Genomic DNA, 17,160 nt, shown 5'->3' with positions numbered 1-17,160 from the left:
TCTGGACTGACAAATGATTTTAAAGAAATAGGTGGTGTCTCTTGAGGCTGCATTAGCAGCAGTCCTGAGATGTGTCAGATGGGATGTTGCAACCTTTACTTGTATGCTTGGATATCCAAAACTTGAAAACATGGTTTTAAAAATAGCCACTTCTTTCTGAACTGTGTGGTATTTGTTTACAATGCTTCTGCTGATGATCATCTGATGATCATCCTCTTTTTCTATGGCTGTAGAAATTCCTCTCTATTCTGAAGGACATAATATAATTGACAACAAATAAATGGCCATAAAGCATCCTTCCATGGCCCACCTGCTTCCGTTCTCCTAGTATCCAGCACCACTTAAGACCTGTCAAAAATTGTTCTTCTTGCTGGCAGGGAGGTGGGAGAGCCTGTGCTGATGTACCCTGAATCAGAGACGTGTTTGAACCAGGAGCAGGCTCTGCCCCATGACCCTGAGGCCAGTGTTTGAGGTTCCTGCCCTGCAATAACCTTCTCATGTGGAAGTCACTTAAGGTTAAAGCTGCAGAAATTTTAGGGTGTTTTATTTGTCTCTCAGCTGTCAGGGCAATCTTACGAAATGCTGGCTTCACTGTCTTTCCCTTTCCCCTCATGTCTTCATCACCTTCTTGCTTCTGGGGATTTACAGTAAGTCAAGTCACACATTTCTGGCAGGGAGGAGAGGGAGTGTAATGTCAGAAAATCAGAAAAAAAGAAAAAAATGTTGCTACGTAGCTTGCCTGTCACTGGCAAAAAGAAAAAAATAATAAAAAAAAAAATGGCGCCTTTATACTCCATTTAAAGAAGGGTTGGCTGTCATAGAAAATGTATGGATCTGTAAGTCTGAGTATGAAAGAGATGTTTTACACACCTGTGGAATGATTGATAAGTTGTCAGGCTGCTGGCCTTTTCCCTGAAACACTTAAGATACTGGGTATAATTTCCTGCTCGCTAACTGTTTAAAAATTTCAAAACAAATCTCCTCCAGAAATAATAGCCAGCCTCAAAGTTTTCTGGCATTATTGCTTTTACCATTAGATTAGAGTTTGGGTGTGTGTTTGTGTTTATTCTTTCTGCCCACAGTAACAGGCTGCAGATTCACACATATTTTTTCTTATTCCCAAGAACACTTTTTGGTTTATTTAGAACTAGTCAGGCTTTAAGATACAGGAAAAAAAAATACAGAGAAATGATCCTGTCTAAGAACAAAGAGCAGTTGGATAACCGAGAAGCTGTTTTTCTCTATTCTATGATGCCCATTCTTTAAGGAGAAATTTTAATGACCTTGTTCTTTGTGCATTCTGCACAAAAATGGAAAGTTTAGCAAACTGATGTATTATCATCAGTATAAGCAAAATATAGAAGTCATCCCTTCTCTTTAGGGATCAACACTGGTCAATGTTGAAACCATACTAAAAAGTCAGGTAGATGAATTCAAGCACCATAATTTCCTTGTTCCCATGTTTTTGGTTCTATCAGAGATAAATTTGTTTCTGTTAGAAGCTGCAGAACTTAATCTCTATGATTAAACTTCACAAAACTTAAAGGTATCACCCAACTGGAAAGGAACTAAAACTATGGAACAGTTTTTAATATTTACCTTATGTAGCTTGTCCTGTCATCACCTAGAAAAGACCAGCATCCCCCCTGCTCCCACCTGAAGTGTTAATGAGCAAGAATCTAATAGAGACTTGGTGATCTTGAAGGTCTTTTCTAACCTAGATGATTCCATGAGACTCGTGCTGGGAGTCTCAGACCCACTGGAAAAGCAGAATTATCAAGAGAGATGTCTGACAAGCATGCAAACAGAGCTTCTCTCTCATAGCCCAAGTAGTTGTCACCAAAAAAAAGGTGTCACCAAAAAAGAAGGCAGAAAAAAAAGGAGTCCCAGCAAGTCACCTTTACCACTAAGAAGAAGAGATTGACATAAAGAAATTCTATCGGAACCTTGCTACTGAAAGAGAACATAAGGGAAAGAGAGGTGAGGAATATGTCTTCAGTGGGAGCACAAATTACTGCCACCAGCAGTCTTTCAAGGCTGTTAGTTACAAAGCTGCACTCCCCTTCCACGAGAGTTTTTGACTGCTCGTTCCAACCGGTAGCTCCTCAGGGCTAGATCATTTTTGTTTAATGTTGGCTAATGGCAGCACCCGAGAGGAAGGCAATAAATTCATTGATCACCAAGCACAGTTTGGGATATTGGCTGAGCTCAGTTTAAAAGGAGATTCTGCTGCAGATCACCTTTGTTCAAATTCCCCATTACAGAATGTGAAGAATTTAATTTCTTTGTATTTTAGCAGTGTTTGACAGCTTCAGATGTTTAGGGATTTCTTTCTGACCCCAATGAAGAAACACTCTTTTAGTACTATGAAACTTGAGAGCACTTCAAGTTAATTTCAGTTTAATTAGTCTAAGTGTGGTTTCTGTTCTTTTATTAAAACGATGTTTTGTCATAATAGCTAGATATTCATACTGTATTTATAAAGATATATTTCAAGATATTTCAAGATAATTTCAAAAATGTATTTCAAGCCTGAAGCTGCAGAGATAAGTGGACATACTTAGAGATTCAATCCTTGTTCAGAAAGAATGTTCCCAACTATTAATACTGCATGGAGAGCACCCAGGGCAAGCACAGCGGCCCATGCATTACATGATGCAAATCGAAGCCGCTATAAAGCAGGTGTTGAAATGAAACCATAATGAATGAGTGAAAATAAAGCATTAGGAAGATTGCATGCTTGACAGCTTTCACCATGCACTCCCACCAGCAGGCTTACCTGATAATGATCAGAGGAATGAAGTACACCAGGAAAGCAACCACCGTCATGTAGGGTATCCAGTAGGAGTCATCGGGCCAGAGAGCCCAGCACTGCACTTCCCCATTGGAGAGCTGCCGTTTCCCAAAAATAATCAGAGTCGGAATTGAAAACAGGAAAGAGAGGCTCCAGGCCACTCCAATAAGAACTTTCGCCTGTCTTTCTGTTCAACAGATTCAAACAGACAGTGTTATTGGGGTTGCCAATGAGGCTGTCCCTTTGAAGCAGAACTGAGAGAAAGGTGGGGAGGAGTAGAGACTGTGTGAAGAAAGGTGTTTTCAGTTAAGCCAGTTGGTGCTGAGAAGAGTGCAAGGGAGTGCGGGGGTTCATCTCTTTCTCATGGTAAAAAGTCATTTAGTTATGATCTTTTTTCAAGATTCTTTGGGCCCATTGAATCTGAAATGCTATGGGAAAGGCATGGGTGAGGGTCAGCAAGTCAGAAACCTGAGAAGTAAAATATTCCTCTTGGCCACCAAGGCAACTTTATGAATGAGTGCAGGGGAAGTCAAGCCTGCCCTGATGCACGTTTGTACCTGGGCACAGCAAAACAGAGGTCAGTATGGAGACAGATGGAAAAGAAGGAGCCTTTGTGCTACAGGTAACTGAAGAGGGTTGAGACCAGGAAGGGCTACTTAAAATATACCTGGGTTGGAGTGTACTGGATATACTGGAGGGGGGAAATGTCCTCCTTGGAATGGAAAATTAACATATTGATGTACCTTGCAGGGAGAAAACTCAAAAAATATTCCCTCCCAGGAAATAGAAAATGCATCTGTTTAGGGTGGAAACAAAACTGCACAGCCATCTGCTCTTGACCCCGGCTGAAACTCTACTGCCCCAAGGAGAAGTGATGCTGGAGAGCCCAGGCATGTCCTGCAGTTCCCCATGGCACAGTGGGGACCAAACCCAGCTCCAGCTGATGGACACAAGCCCAACCACACCAAGGGTGGGCAGCTAACTATGCAACAGAGAAACAGGATTGTGGGCTAGTGCTTGAGTGCTCAGCCGTGCTTTGTCTGCCGCAACAGCCATCCACTAAGAGATCCTGCTGGACTTCATGGTGAGAAATGGAAGTTCAGGGATGCCAAAATACCTGGTAGATTTGGGTTACTGTTTCCACCTTTCTTCTGTCCTCCTCTACTGCCAAATAGAGAAAACTGGTAGAAAACCAAATGATGCCCAGTGGCTCCTATGGAATTTTGTAAAAATCAACACATTGGAGCAAAGAGCCCCGAATATTTAATTTTGACAAATATGCATCTTTTGGTAAAATCCTTGTAGCTCTAACTGAAAAGTATGGAGAGGAGTGGCTGATCTATGGATCACCAGTGATTCTCATCAGCAGTTATTCACCCCTCCTTGAGTCATATTGCTAGAGAAACAGATGGGGACAAGTTTTTGATTTGGGAAGCTTTGGTGCTGAAATATTTTATTGTCCTTCTTGTCTAAAAAATACCTGGAGTTGTGTGTGAAATAGAAAATCATTTTAAATTATGCATATCAAGAAGAATGTCTTTTCTTCTTGAAGCTGAAAGAGCAATATGAAAGCATGTGGGAGAAGCATTCAAAAAGTAATTTTATGCTTTATAAAACATCACTTGCAAATATTCATTTATCCTGCTCATCTTAAATGCTACCCACATTCAGCAAAATATGGTCTTGCTAATCCAGGGCTTAAGGGAACTTTGATGACATCCACATAAGGGAGAGGGTTAGATTAAGCTTATAAATATTGCACAAGCAGAGAACCATAAAGTTTCCCAAAGCATAACAGAATAAACTTAGCAAGAGGAATATTAAGAGCTTCACAGAATATCTCCTGGCAGAAAATGCTTTTAGGTGGTGAGGAAGCTACTTAAACAACATGCTACAAGCCTCAATAGGGCCCAAGTGTCTATTTATAAGGGGGAAAGGTCATTCTTGGATAACATACCTTATTTTTTGCACTGTATAGCTACACCCTTAATTTGAAGTGAAGTGGGCAATTTGTGCTTGGCAAGAGCGTTATTTTATCTACATGTTTTGTAAAACTTTAGCTGCAATGTTCATTTATTCTTTTTTTTAAACATTATTTGTATTTGGTAGAAAATCACCTTGCTAGTCTAAAGGGCTTTACAGGCTACTGGTAGCATAAGGATAGATTTTTTTTTTTATTGGGCTAATGTTAATCATCTGCCTCATAAGCATTTTTTTTTATTATTATTTTTATTTTATTTTTGCAAATGCTCTAGTATGTTCCAAATGCTAGCAAATTCTGTAACTAGGGTTATATGTTATAGATAGAATAAGTTATAGATGGAATCAAATAAATATCAGCTTTCTAATATTCTGTATAATATTCTACATAATATTCTGTATGATATTCTATTCACCCCTGTCAGTATTTTCCTCTAAACATAATATTGCTCTTTATATGGAGAGTTTTCATTGCTGGAATGGTCAAGATGAACATCCAACATTAGCAGGAATCTGTCACAAGCTCTTGTACTCTCCTAATGGGCCTGTTCATGTCCCCTTCCCTTTTGCTTCTTCCATCTGTATATTGCAGCAGTGTTTTTTATGCACATCTGTCTGTTCTCGGCTCCATGTGGAGGAGAAGCACCTTCTGGGGGGAGTTTTGCTTCCTACTGCCACCCTGCTGCAATCCTTTCACCAAGAAAGTGCTATTTTAAAATTAGTTTTTAAGTCTGGAGAGAGTTGTTATGATCTCAATGATCTAGTGGACTGGAGCCTTTGCACCCCAAAGCCGTGCAAGGGACAGTTTCTACCTATTTGGGTTCTTTTATTTAAGCAGTTTTGTTGTCTCCTGCTTGTTAGCTTGCACACTACTTATGTATATCTTTTCAGTATATGAAATGTCTTCTGCCATAACTTCTCACTTTCTTTACTCTTCGATCTTGATTTATTTATTTATTTTAACGAGCTTCTTTATTGTTGAACAAGATGTTGAAAAGTGTTGGAATTAGAAACTGTAGTTCTTCCCTATCCTGTGCTTTCTGTGGTCATGTGTGTATTTGCAAAGTGAGTATAAAATATTTAACCATTTTATCTCCTTAGAAGCCAAGAAAAATATAATTTCATTGAAATGTTTTTTATAAAATAACTCATGGCTAGTAATTAAACACATGTATGTATTTAAAATTATTTGACATTTTCTAAACAAAACGATGGACTTTTTTTTTTTTTTTCCTGAAATGATATTTCAAGGTTACATTATTTCTAAACAGAGTAAAGAGAAACAACTCTTTTGTTTCTTGACTGAAGGATTTTGGGGGATGAGCATTTGATTTTGGACAGAATATACAAGTGTCATTTTCCACTAGTTGACACAGAATGGTTTTTAGCATTTCTTTGCATCATTACCAATGACAAAGTCTTGTAACTCTCTTTGTTCTCCATTTGCAAGACAGCTGAGAGCTGCACACATGGCACCTCTGCTAGGAACAGCCAGGTGCAAAAGGCTAGTGTATATACATATATATTTCAAGAAGTCTCTGTGGTACATATGCCTCCTTAGATCATTGTTTTGCATTTACCACTGCCTCCTTTTTCCCATTGAAGATATGCAGGTAGCTGCATGATCTTCGCTCCATGAAAGACATCTGTTGGTGGCACCAGCCCTGCTGGAGGCAGACGGTGCTCATCAAGTCCCCTCTTGCCTCCTGGCATGCCAGATCTTAGCAAATCACCCTGAACCACTTGGGCTCCAGTAAAGGTGATAAAGGGAAGAAGGCATGCTTGTTAATCCTAGGCTTATTATCCCTTTGCTCAGCTCCTGTATGCCCCATGTTGACCAGGTATCTTTGGCTGGAGGAATAGTGCAAAGAGCATTTTTGCACACCATGGGGCACAGAAAGAGTGACCCGCACTGTAGTGGGGCAGGATGAGGTTTGCAATCTCTGAGGATTGCATCCCACCAAGTGTAGGAAGAGTCTGATGGAGAAGAAAACCCTCTTCCAGTACGGGAAAAAGAAAAAGAGCTATTGCATGCAATTTGTTCTTTAACCTTTACCAAATTTTCCATGGCAGCAACAACAACAAAAGTTCATGGATCAACATCAAAATGGTTGGCAAAATGTACTGAAAAAATTCTTTACTAAGCCCAGGAAGTAATTTAACAACGTTACTTTTCTCCTGTGGTGCCCGAAGAAGAAATAACAGTGGGTCTGTCTGGTAGCTAGCCCTGCTCTGCCAGCAGCCAGTGTTTCAGGTGGTTTATGAACCTTCCCCAGCCCAAGGCTGTGGGAGCTGCAGAGCAAATTGCATCCAAAAGCCCACTGATATAAAAACTTGGTATCAATCCTCCCCGCTTTGAAAAAGTCAGTCCACATGCTGGGGAATATTAGGTTGAACTTCACTCAAGTATTTGAAGTTTTCAGGCCTTAGAATCTGCCAGAGCTGCACCACTGCCTGGGCTGTGATGGATTCATAGATTTTTAAGGCCAAAGAGGACCATTATTCTGATCCCCTGAATAGAGCAGACTGTCAAAAGTCATCATTACTCAGAAACAAAAATAATATTTCTGTCTGATTGCAATGCATCTTCGAGCCACCATGGCTCTCATAACTGTACCCCTTCCACCTCACCTGCTATTAATATTTTTCACTCAGTGCAGCATTCTTAAATTCAGACTTTAAGCTCTGTAGGAAAGAACTCACATTCTTTAAATTGTATTGCTAAGCAGACAAGGTGTATTTGAGTGCTGCAAAAATAACAGATGGAATTTTAAAACAGAATAAATATCCTAACTTATTTGCTATAATTTTTAAAGTTCTCTTATCGCAGTCATATCAATTCTCAATACTATATAGCCTCTATCCATTTTTTTTTTCACATGAATAAATAGGTAATATAGTTGTATCTCCTAGAGACAGTCTAGCTGTACAAGGGATACCTTTTTGCCCATAATACTTTCCTCAAAATGCTGGAAGATAACGAAACCCCTGTACTTTTTAAAATGTCATTTCATTCTTCACTAACACAAAGCTTATAAAAAACTGCTGAGGGCTAAGTGCAGCTTTATACATATTGAAGCCACAACTCTTTTGCCATTTGGAGAAATGTAGCGGAGTCCAAATATTGCTACAGCAGGAATAAATAATTCATGGCACAAGGTTAATAATTTTGAAAACTTTCCTAGAAAAATGAAACTAGCCAATACTATCCACAGCAACAGCAAGGCATGGAAATTCTCCTACCTCCTTGCATGAACTTCATTGGATAAACTATGGCATGATACCGGTCTATGCTTAGTGACACGAGGACATACGTTGAAGCATACAGGAGGACCACCTGGGGCAGAAGGTATAGAAGACAGGAATGAGACACATTTATTGCAGAAAATAACACTGATCTAGCGATATTGTAGGAATATATGAAAGCTTTTGCGGGAAAAAAAATAAAAAGGAGAGGAGAGGAGAGGAGAGGAGAGGAGAGGAGAGGAGAGGAGAGGAGAGGAGAGGAGAGGAGAGGAGAGGAGAGGAGAGGAGAGGAGAGGAGAGGAGAGGAGAGGAGAGGAGAGGAGAGGAGAGGAGAGGAGAGATATTTTCACCTCGATCTTTTTCTGGTCTACAAAATTTAAAGGATTTAATATATTTTAATTAATAATGTTTAAAATTTAAATGAATACCTTTAGCATTCAGTGTTTCTGATGCTAGCAAAATGTCTGTACAGCATTTTGTTTGGGTTTATTGCTGTGGGGACACAAAGCCATGTGAGCTTGGGTGTGTAGCGGAGCATGTGGTTTCCGTACCTGTAAGTAGCGGACGACTCTGCAAACGATATCAGGAGCCATGAAATCTCCCGTGTAGCGCCAGATGATGTCAGTCATTATGTTTATGAGTCCCGTGAATGAATCTGTAAAGGAAAGCCACAGAAACTATGTGAAAAGAAATGCACACAAGGTGCAGTTTAGTCATGGAGGCAGGGAGGACCCTTGGGAAATAGCAGCTCCCCCAGCCTTGAGGGGGATGCTCAAGGATCTGGGAAAACCAGAGAAAGCACTGGAAGTTTGGTGCTTTTTTGGTCTCATTCTCTTAATTTGAAGCCTATCCATTTGGATAGACAAAGTGAGACTGGTGTAAGTGTCAGAGCCTGCAGCTGTGGTTGTGGTGCAGTCAGGGGAGGACTTGTCACTGCCACTGGGGTTGTGGCTCGGGATGGCTGGCATTTAAAGCAGGCCAGATGAGCTGCACCCCAAAAGTACTTTTTTCTTTCCATTGCTTATAAAAGAATGAAGTGACCGTCTGAGAGGGCTTCAACAGCACTAGGCTGGATGTGGATCCTGGTCTACACTGGCATGTCTACTGAAGATGCCTAAAATTAACTGAGATCAGTTCACCCTTAAATAGTGACTTGCTTTTTGTGAGTGGAACTACTTAACAAATCACCCATGGGCACTACTCCCCTGTATACCAACATGTTGCAGGTCTTTCCACAAAGATGTGGAGGGCTTGATCCTGCAGCATACCAGATATATGTTCTTCTAGCTCACCGCCTCCTGCTAAGACCCCTGAGCTTTTCCATGAGGAGTGGATAAAGTATGACATTGGGAAGCTGTAAGTTAGTGCTTAAGTGTATGGGCTTGTTCTCAGCTGTACCAAATATTGAACTACCTAATGTCTGTTTTCCTTCACTTTTTATTTCAATGCAAAAAGAAATATGTACCCTATGTGAAAGCACCCAGGGTGAAATCCAAATGCTGCTGAAATTAGCTGGAGTTTTGTAAGGATTTTATTTGCAAACTTAATTATTTAATAACTAAGCCCACCCTGTCAGCTTAAAGTTAACCTACTTATGTCTGTACTTCTCCTGCAGTCCTCATGCACCAAAATGAACACACCTCAGGCCACCTTTAATTGTTTAAGGAGATCAGAGGAGATATTCCAGTCTTTGTTCTGCTACTTATTGAACAAATGAGCACTTACAGCAATGCAAGTTGTACAAAGGGATTGCAAAAGCTGTTATTGCTCTTGTGCATATTGGCAATATTAAGTCTTGTACTTAAAAGCAGAATAATAAAATCTCTTTCCCTTTAGGACAGGATAAATGTTTTGAGTGCTATACATAGACACAATGGTGCATCAGTGTAATGTTGTGCTGCTTACAGTAACACAACACTTTGCTCTTCTTGGACAAGCTAACACAAAGGAAAGGCGCAGGCTGGGAAAATATTTTGTGCAATTTGTGAGGAAAACAAAACAAAACAAAACAAAATAGCTTCAATCCACATAAAAAAAAAAAAAAAAAGAGCAGTGAGGTAAAATGTTTCATTCTGATACCACCATTTTGCACATTTGAGAACTGTCTGTAAAGTTTTATATAATTATATATTATAATTAATCCTCATATCAGAGCATTTTGGTTTGAAATGTATGGTTTTGGAAACCATACATTTCAAAAATTTCAAAACTTTTTTTTCAATTTTTTTTTTCAAATAGTTAATTGTTTGAACCAGTATTTTCATGCAAACAGGTGTGGTTTTGCCAAAATGTGTCTATTTTAATCCCTTTGAAATTCCAGAAATTCACACGTATAACTGGAAATTGAGATCTCAACTTAATGCTTTAGAAGCAATGATCTGTTTTGCTTCATTGGAAAACTAAGATTTTATTTTTTCCTGTATCAGTAATCTTTCATCTCCTTTTTCATGCACTCTTAATTTAATATGAAATAAGAGCAGAAATATTATTGCTGATGCAAGTGAACACGATATTTCCCTACTCGTGGCTTTATCTTATGGAAATTATTTCAATATCTTTCAATTAATTGTTGTTTTTTCTTTCCTCTCCCAGTATTTCCTAATGCCATTTTCTCTCCCTTCTCTCTTCCCCTGCCTCCAGCAGGAGGCTGGGTCAAGGATGACCTCCAGAAGTTCCCTCCAACCATCATTTCCACGTTCTCAATTCTCACACCTGCTAAAGGCAGCAGAAAATCCTGTTTTGAAACCATACCTTAAATTTTGCTCATTGATTAGAGTCATGGAGGCAAGGGATGGTTGCTTCTCTAGTGAGTATTACTGGCTTTAAGATTTTATTGGTGTCTGTAGATGTACGTGTCTGTAATTAAGGTGGTCTTTTGAAAAAACCACAGGGTTTTAAAGGGGAAGCATTTTAAAGTGAAATGTATTCTCTAGCAGTGGTTCAAACTCAGCTCTTTCCCTCTCCTTACTCCTGAATTATTGATTCATATTCTTTCTCTCCAGTAATGAAATATTCATCAATTCAAAGTAATACACATCAATAGAAGTTCACCTCAGGATATCCCCCAGTTTTTGACAGTCTGAGCATCTGCCAAGCAGGCAGTAAATGGGGGCTCAGCTCCCCTGGGGAGGAGGAGGATGAGCAGTCTGCTCTTCCACCTTCCCATCTCAGTGCTCTCTAGGGAACAGGGAGGCAGAAGAGAAGGCTGTCTTCTCACCTCTCTCTTCTCACCAGCGTTTTGTTGTCCCTTTCTGACGCACTTGGGAAGTGCCTTGGATATGCATGAAGGGCCGGCATCCTGGTGGTCTCTGGGAGGCTGGCTGTGATGCTGCCCAAAATCTCACTTCCAGCTAATGCCTATCTCAGCTGTTCAGTTTGCATCCTGAGTGTGTGTTTTAAACTGCAGGCGGTCCCTACTTCTCTGGCTCATTTCATGGAGCAAGTGAATGAGCTTTCACTTACAAATGATGCCTGAAGGTGCTCTCCACCTCACATGCCATGCAGCTGCCAGTCAGCACTGAGACTATGGGGGGAATTACCCTGCTGAAGTGAACCCCCTGCATGCTCAGTGTGGATGTCAGCTCCATCTCCTTCACTCTACAGATCTGATCCAGCTGCACTGCAGCAGCTGCCAGTGTAATAGCGATAGACTTAAGTACTTTAAAGACAACTCAAAACTCTCTTTCCCTTTAGAGCCCTTGAGTGGGGTTTTCAGGTGACTACAGAGGCTTTTTAAGCAAGGTTTAAACTTCCCAGCTGCCTTGTGCTGTCAGCTGAAGCTCCTCACATCCAGTGGTGTGATTTCAGAATACTTTGTGCTGGGTTTCCGAGTCTCTGGGAAGCGCTCGGTGGGCACTTGGCAGAGTACATGTCCCCGGGCACAGCACGCTTCTGTGTGCCAAAGCAGATGCAGCCATCTGTGCGCGCACACCAAATTAGTCTGAGTTCTCAATTCCCTTTAATTATGGAAACATGCTCCCACATAACATCCTCATGCCCTCTGCACTACCAAGTACTGGGCCACTTTTTCCCTACCATTTTTTCTAACACCTCTATTATTCACTCTCTACCCAGCTAACTGATTACCCCTATACCAAGCATACATGCGAGCTCCACTCATAACAGCACCATATTCGCTTCTGACCCTAAATGTGCCATTCGTCCTTTTCTTGCTTTCTGTGTCCTCCTCCCTGCAGTACTACAACTACCCGTTTTATTAGTGGTTTAGGCAATGAATGTACTGGACATTATTCTTATGGGTCATCACAGCCATGATAATTAGGCTTCATATTTTCCATACCTTCACAGCATTGCTTTAGCCTTCACATACAGCCTAAATCTGCCAGTGCTATACATCTGAGACACAGATCATGAATTGCCAGCAGAGCTTTAGTCACCGGTGGATGAGTCCTCCTCACCCACGTATCATCTCAGACGCAATTACAGTCATGATCATGATGTCTGGAAAATCCTTATCTATCATGTTAAGTGCTTTTGCTACAGGTTAGTGTTTAGCTGACATCTAGTGTTTAGACGTCAGCTATTTCACTTATGTGGTCTCAGCAGATCACAAGTTCATCTCAAGGTATGTCACTGGAGTACATAACTGACATCCAAAATGGTAAAAGCTGGGTATCAGGAACCAATGTAGCCAATACTTCATCCTAAATCTCAGTGTCCCTGTTGCTGATAATTTTCTCACTGATCCCCACTGAGCTGGTAGCTTGCTCCTTAGGTACCTGTGTTCTCTTATTGATCTTTCATTTCCCAGGCCGAAGGACACCAACCTCTTTCCTAAAAACAGCAGTGGTCAGCCTTCATTCATAACTATGTGTGAGTTTGTCATTGCCACTGTTTTCTTAATACTTTTTTTTTTTTTTTAACCTAGAGTTGTTGTTTGTACTGTGGTTCTCTGCATGCAATTCTAGGCAAGAGTGTGACTACAGGTTCATTTAATTCCTCAGAAAAACAGGAGAAAAATCAATTAATGACATATATCCTCTTGATAGAAAATAAAAAATACCAGCAAGTGATAATTTTGGACTTTTAACATGATCCAAAAGTGTAGTCACAAAATTATGCAGACAGAATGTTTCCTTGCTAAAGAGAAGACAACAGCAGTAATGTGATGGGGACAGTAGCTGTTTGCTGTTGAGAGGAGGTGGAGTTTCCAAAAACATGATTTAAAAGAAAAATTCCATGAGACTTCAGTAATGAGAAAAAGTAGAGGGAGGCAAGCAGGGAGCAGAGATGGATTTGCCTGAGGTACAGAGGGAAGAAAAAGGGTCTGTGGGGTTTCGCACACACAGGGGCTGTGGGGTTTCTCACACACCAGGCAGGTCTGCAGCCCCTCAGCTCTCTCCTCCCCATCACCACCATGGCCACAGCCAGTCCTCCAAGGCACAACTTGTACCTGCTTTATGAATCTGCCAGTGTTTCTAAAAGCAGCTTTTAACCAGCAATTATTAAAAAGACCAAGAAGCAGTCTGTTGTTCCTCGAGGAGGCTGAACCACACTGAACATAGTGCTTCAGCATCTGAGAAATTTGGCAGGTGCTGAAACCAGCTGTGAAAATCCTAAAGACCTGTTCTTACCCAAGTCTCTCTTGTAGTCAGTAAAATCCATTTGGATTTTTCTGGGTATAACTGAATGTGAGACCTTGCCTCTTTGCATTTGAGTGTGGGAGCCACTTGATTTATGAGGTGATTGCATGTGCTTGTGTGTTGGGCACTGCCTCGTGTGCCTGAAGAGTATAAAAACGTGAAAATACAGCACTGCCCTTGGAGGGACAAATTTGAATGCAGGTTTGCTATCATTTTGAGTGAGACAAATTTTCATAGCAAAAAAACCTCCACTGAGATAGAAGTCCATTATGGAAAACAAATGGAGGTAATTAGCAATCTAGCATGGGAATACGGACATGTTACAACTGTCCCAGTTAATCTTTTTATAGAAATTCATTGAATTGATGGCATTGCCCAAGGGATATACCTTGTGCAGACTTCAGGATATTTCTTTCATTACAACCAAAGAGTTTAAAACAAAATTCTGTGCTAGCGAGGCTGCAAGAAAATCCCTCCATCATTTGATTATTACTGCTGACACCACTCTTCCCTTAAGTCATTTCCCTTAAAGATGCTGAATGTTTTTCCTGTCAGAAGTGGGGAGCAGATTGTTGGTAAGCTGCCATGGGTTAAAATGCTCCACATGTCATTTCAGCCACAAGTTGATCTTTCTTCCCCCTGATGAGAGCAGTCCTTTTAAGGTGGATGTGGAGATCCATGACTTTTTGGTGAAGCCAGTAGCTAGTGCCTCTTGCTGAAATTTCATTTCTCTTTTCATGTAATTTACTGAGTGTTCCTCATTGTAGCATGTAGGATGTTTTGTTGCTTTATTGACAGTACCAGACTGCAGAAGGCACAGCAGCAGTATGGCTTGTAACACAGGTTCCTCCTCAGGGCTGAGCACTGGCTCATTTTCTGGGGACATCACCATGTGTTCCCATCACCTTCCTATCCCCAAAGAGAATTGGAGGCAGCATTTTCCTAGCCCTTGCCTGCCACTATCACTATGGAGTGATAGGCCCTTAAAAACAAAAATGCTTTAGAAATGAACCCTAGTGCAGCAATAGGGACCTGTCTGTGATTTCTGAAGGGACGATGCAGCTATTGCCAGGCAGAGCCCTGTTTCACAGCAGCCATCACTGCTCTGCCATGCCCACTCTGTATCACATTGCCTGACATGCAGCCAGCAGTAAGACAGCATGCTGTGAACTTGCCTTGCAAGCCAGAAAAGCCTCTTTTTTTTCTTTTTTCTTTTTCTTTCTTTCTTTCTTTCTTTCTTTCTTTCTTTCTTTCTTTCTTTCTTCCTTCCTTCCTTCCTTCCTTCCTTCCTTCCTTCCTTCCTTCCTTCCTTCCTTCCTTCCTTCCTTCCTTCCTTCCTTCCTTCCTTCCTTTCCTTTCCTTTCCTTTCCTTTCCTTTCCTTTCCTTTCCTTTCCTTTCCTTTCCTTTCCTTTCCTTTCCTTTCCTTTCCTTTCCTTTCCTTTCCTTTCCTTTCCTTTCCTTTCCTTTCCTTTCCTTTCCTTTCCTTTCCTTTCCTTTCCTTTCCTTTCCTTTCCTTTCCTTTCCTTTCCTTTCCTTTCCTTTCCTTTCCTTTCCTTTCCTTTCTTTTTCATGGCTAGGGGTGCAAACAATTTAAAATTGGTACTTAGGAGTCCTGAAACTGCAGGTTGGCCCCAGCATACCTGAAAGACAAAGCACAGGAGAGGCAGCAGGCTCTGGGCACCTTTAAGACAAGACACCTGTAAGATACCCAAAAGACACTTTTTAAAATGCCTTTGCCCAGTTTTGCAGGCCCCTCACCAGCACTGCAGAGCTTTTGGGCACAGGATGGTGCTTTTTGTGGGCAATCAGCAAGCTCTTTGCTCATCTGTGGTGCTTGCACTCCTACAGGCACGTGGCAGACACGGTGTGTGATGCACTGCTACAGCATGTTCTCTGCTTAAGGCCTGGAGCAGAACACAAAATATAAGAGATGAAACATAACCCACTTGAAAACCTTTGAGAGGGAGTCTGTTCAGTTACAGTTTTGCAGATTTTTTTTTTTCAGTGACAGAAGTGATGTTTTGAGGTTTTCTTTCTTTTTCTCTTTTTGTCTCATAGGAAGTGACAGAAAGTTTTGCTGTAGTGGGTGAGCATTTTATTTATTTATTGCATTTCTTACATTTCTGCTCTGAGGTCCCCCACCCTCAAGATAAGGCAGGCAGGATGCTGTAAGGATGCACACAGTAAAGCTTCAGCCTTGCCCCTGGGCTCATCCAGGTTAAATGATAAAGGGCTGAGACAAGCTCTTAGGGCACAACATCAACCTTAAAGAAATGGCACTTACAAGAGCCAGAGAGCAGATCCCTGACAATTCAAATGCAGTGTGCTGCATATGTGAAGGGCATTAAGGTTTTGTGTAATTTGTCTTTTTTAATAAATCTCTTCCTAGCTTTCCTTCCAACCCCACTTCCCACAGCTGACAGAAGGCTGGATTGAACCAGCAGTGCTGCTAGGGGGATTTGTGTGGAGCATGGCACCTGGTAAGACTGTGTACAGTGAACAAGAAGGAGGACTTGGCTCATCGTACAAGGTCATTCATGTCTGCAGTGGTTTTAGGCACTCAGAAAACCTGGTTCCTCACACAAGGGTGAAGAACTGAATTGAGGACTGAATGGAGAAGGGAGTTGTGCAGAGCACATGAAGTTGAGAGCTTCAACCAAGTCCCCACTTCCTTCTTGTGTTACTTATGCATGTGTAGCCTATGAGGTCACACAATATTTTGTTCAGTGGGAAGTTCTGCACAAAGGGAGGAATTTATTCGAGTGGAACACACAGCGTCATCTGAATGTATTTCCACACTGGGATGTGAGCAGTGAACAAAATTGTGGCAGCCATTTATGCCGTAGGTAATGACAAACATTGCAAACACCTTCAAGTTTTGTGTTTTATTGGGTCCTTTCAGAATGTCTGTAGGTTTTGAAGTAGGAATCAAGCATCTGCCTAGATAAATGAACATAAGACTGACGCATGCCTCACTGTCGAAGTCACAGTTAAGCAAGAACAACTGTTTGATCACAAGTATTTAGCTGTTGGGAAAGTGTATTTCAAATTCAACCCATTCATTTAACTCCCCTTCTTTCCTTTAGGCAAGGCAGAACAGGTAGAAGGAGTAAAAGCAGCAGGAGGAAAAAAAATCATGAATATAGGATGTTGGTCTTGGTTAACGAAAATGCAGAAGATAACGTCCTACAGATCATCTTGTCTCACCTATGCACTGGAAAATGAAAAAATGAAAACTGGAAAAATGGAAAACTTCTAAAAGGACACAGAAACTACACAGTTTGTAATTAGTCGACTCTTCATTTATTTCAAGTGATTATTGTACCTCTAACATTTTCCGTGAGAAGTGTTCTTTCTAGGATAACATGTACCAAACAAGTCAATTTTAATTCTGTCCTTCCCCAGTGTCTTCTACATATATTCATTTGTTATTTCCTCTGTAGCCCCATTATTGGTAATTTTTGGCAATGTTTTACCTCAAGTATTTTAAGGACTGCTTATCCATATCTTGATCACAACAGCAGCTGTGTGATTTT

At 41.0% G+C, this 17,160-nt stretch overlaps 1 protein-coding gene across 1 annotated transcript in view; it reads right to left on the bottom strand.

Moving 5' to 3' along the window:
• Nucleotides 1–17,160, bottom strand: part of NPSR1 (neuropeptide S receptor 1) — a gene marked incomplete at both ends in the record, with an annotated part of 62,738 nt that overhangs the window by 10,869 nt on the left and 34,709 nt on the right. Inside the window, 3 exons of the mRNA XM_082752457.1 lie at nucleotides 2,780–2,981; nucleotides 8,018–8,111; nucleotides 8,572–8,675. Coding sequence (XP_082608583.1) covers nucleotides 2,780–2,981; nucleotides 8,018–8,111; nucleotides 8,572–8,675 — 400 coding nt within the window. The remainder of the gene's footprint in view (nucleotides 1–2,779; nucleotides 2,982–8,017; nucleotides 8,112–8,571; nucleotides 8,676–17,160) is intronic.

This window comes from Aythya marila (assembly GCF_965140915.1).
Source record: "Aythya marila genome assembly, chromosome: 2".
NCBI classification, from domain to species: domain Eukaryota; kingdom Metazoa; phylum Chordata; class Aves; order Anseriformes; family Anatidae; genus Aythya; species Aythya marila.
Note: the sequence above shows the minus strand (reverse complement) of the source record. Positions and strands in the feature narration are given on the sequence as shown.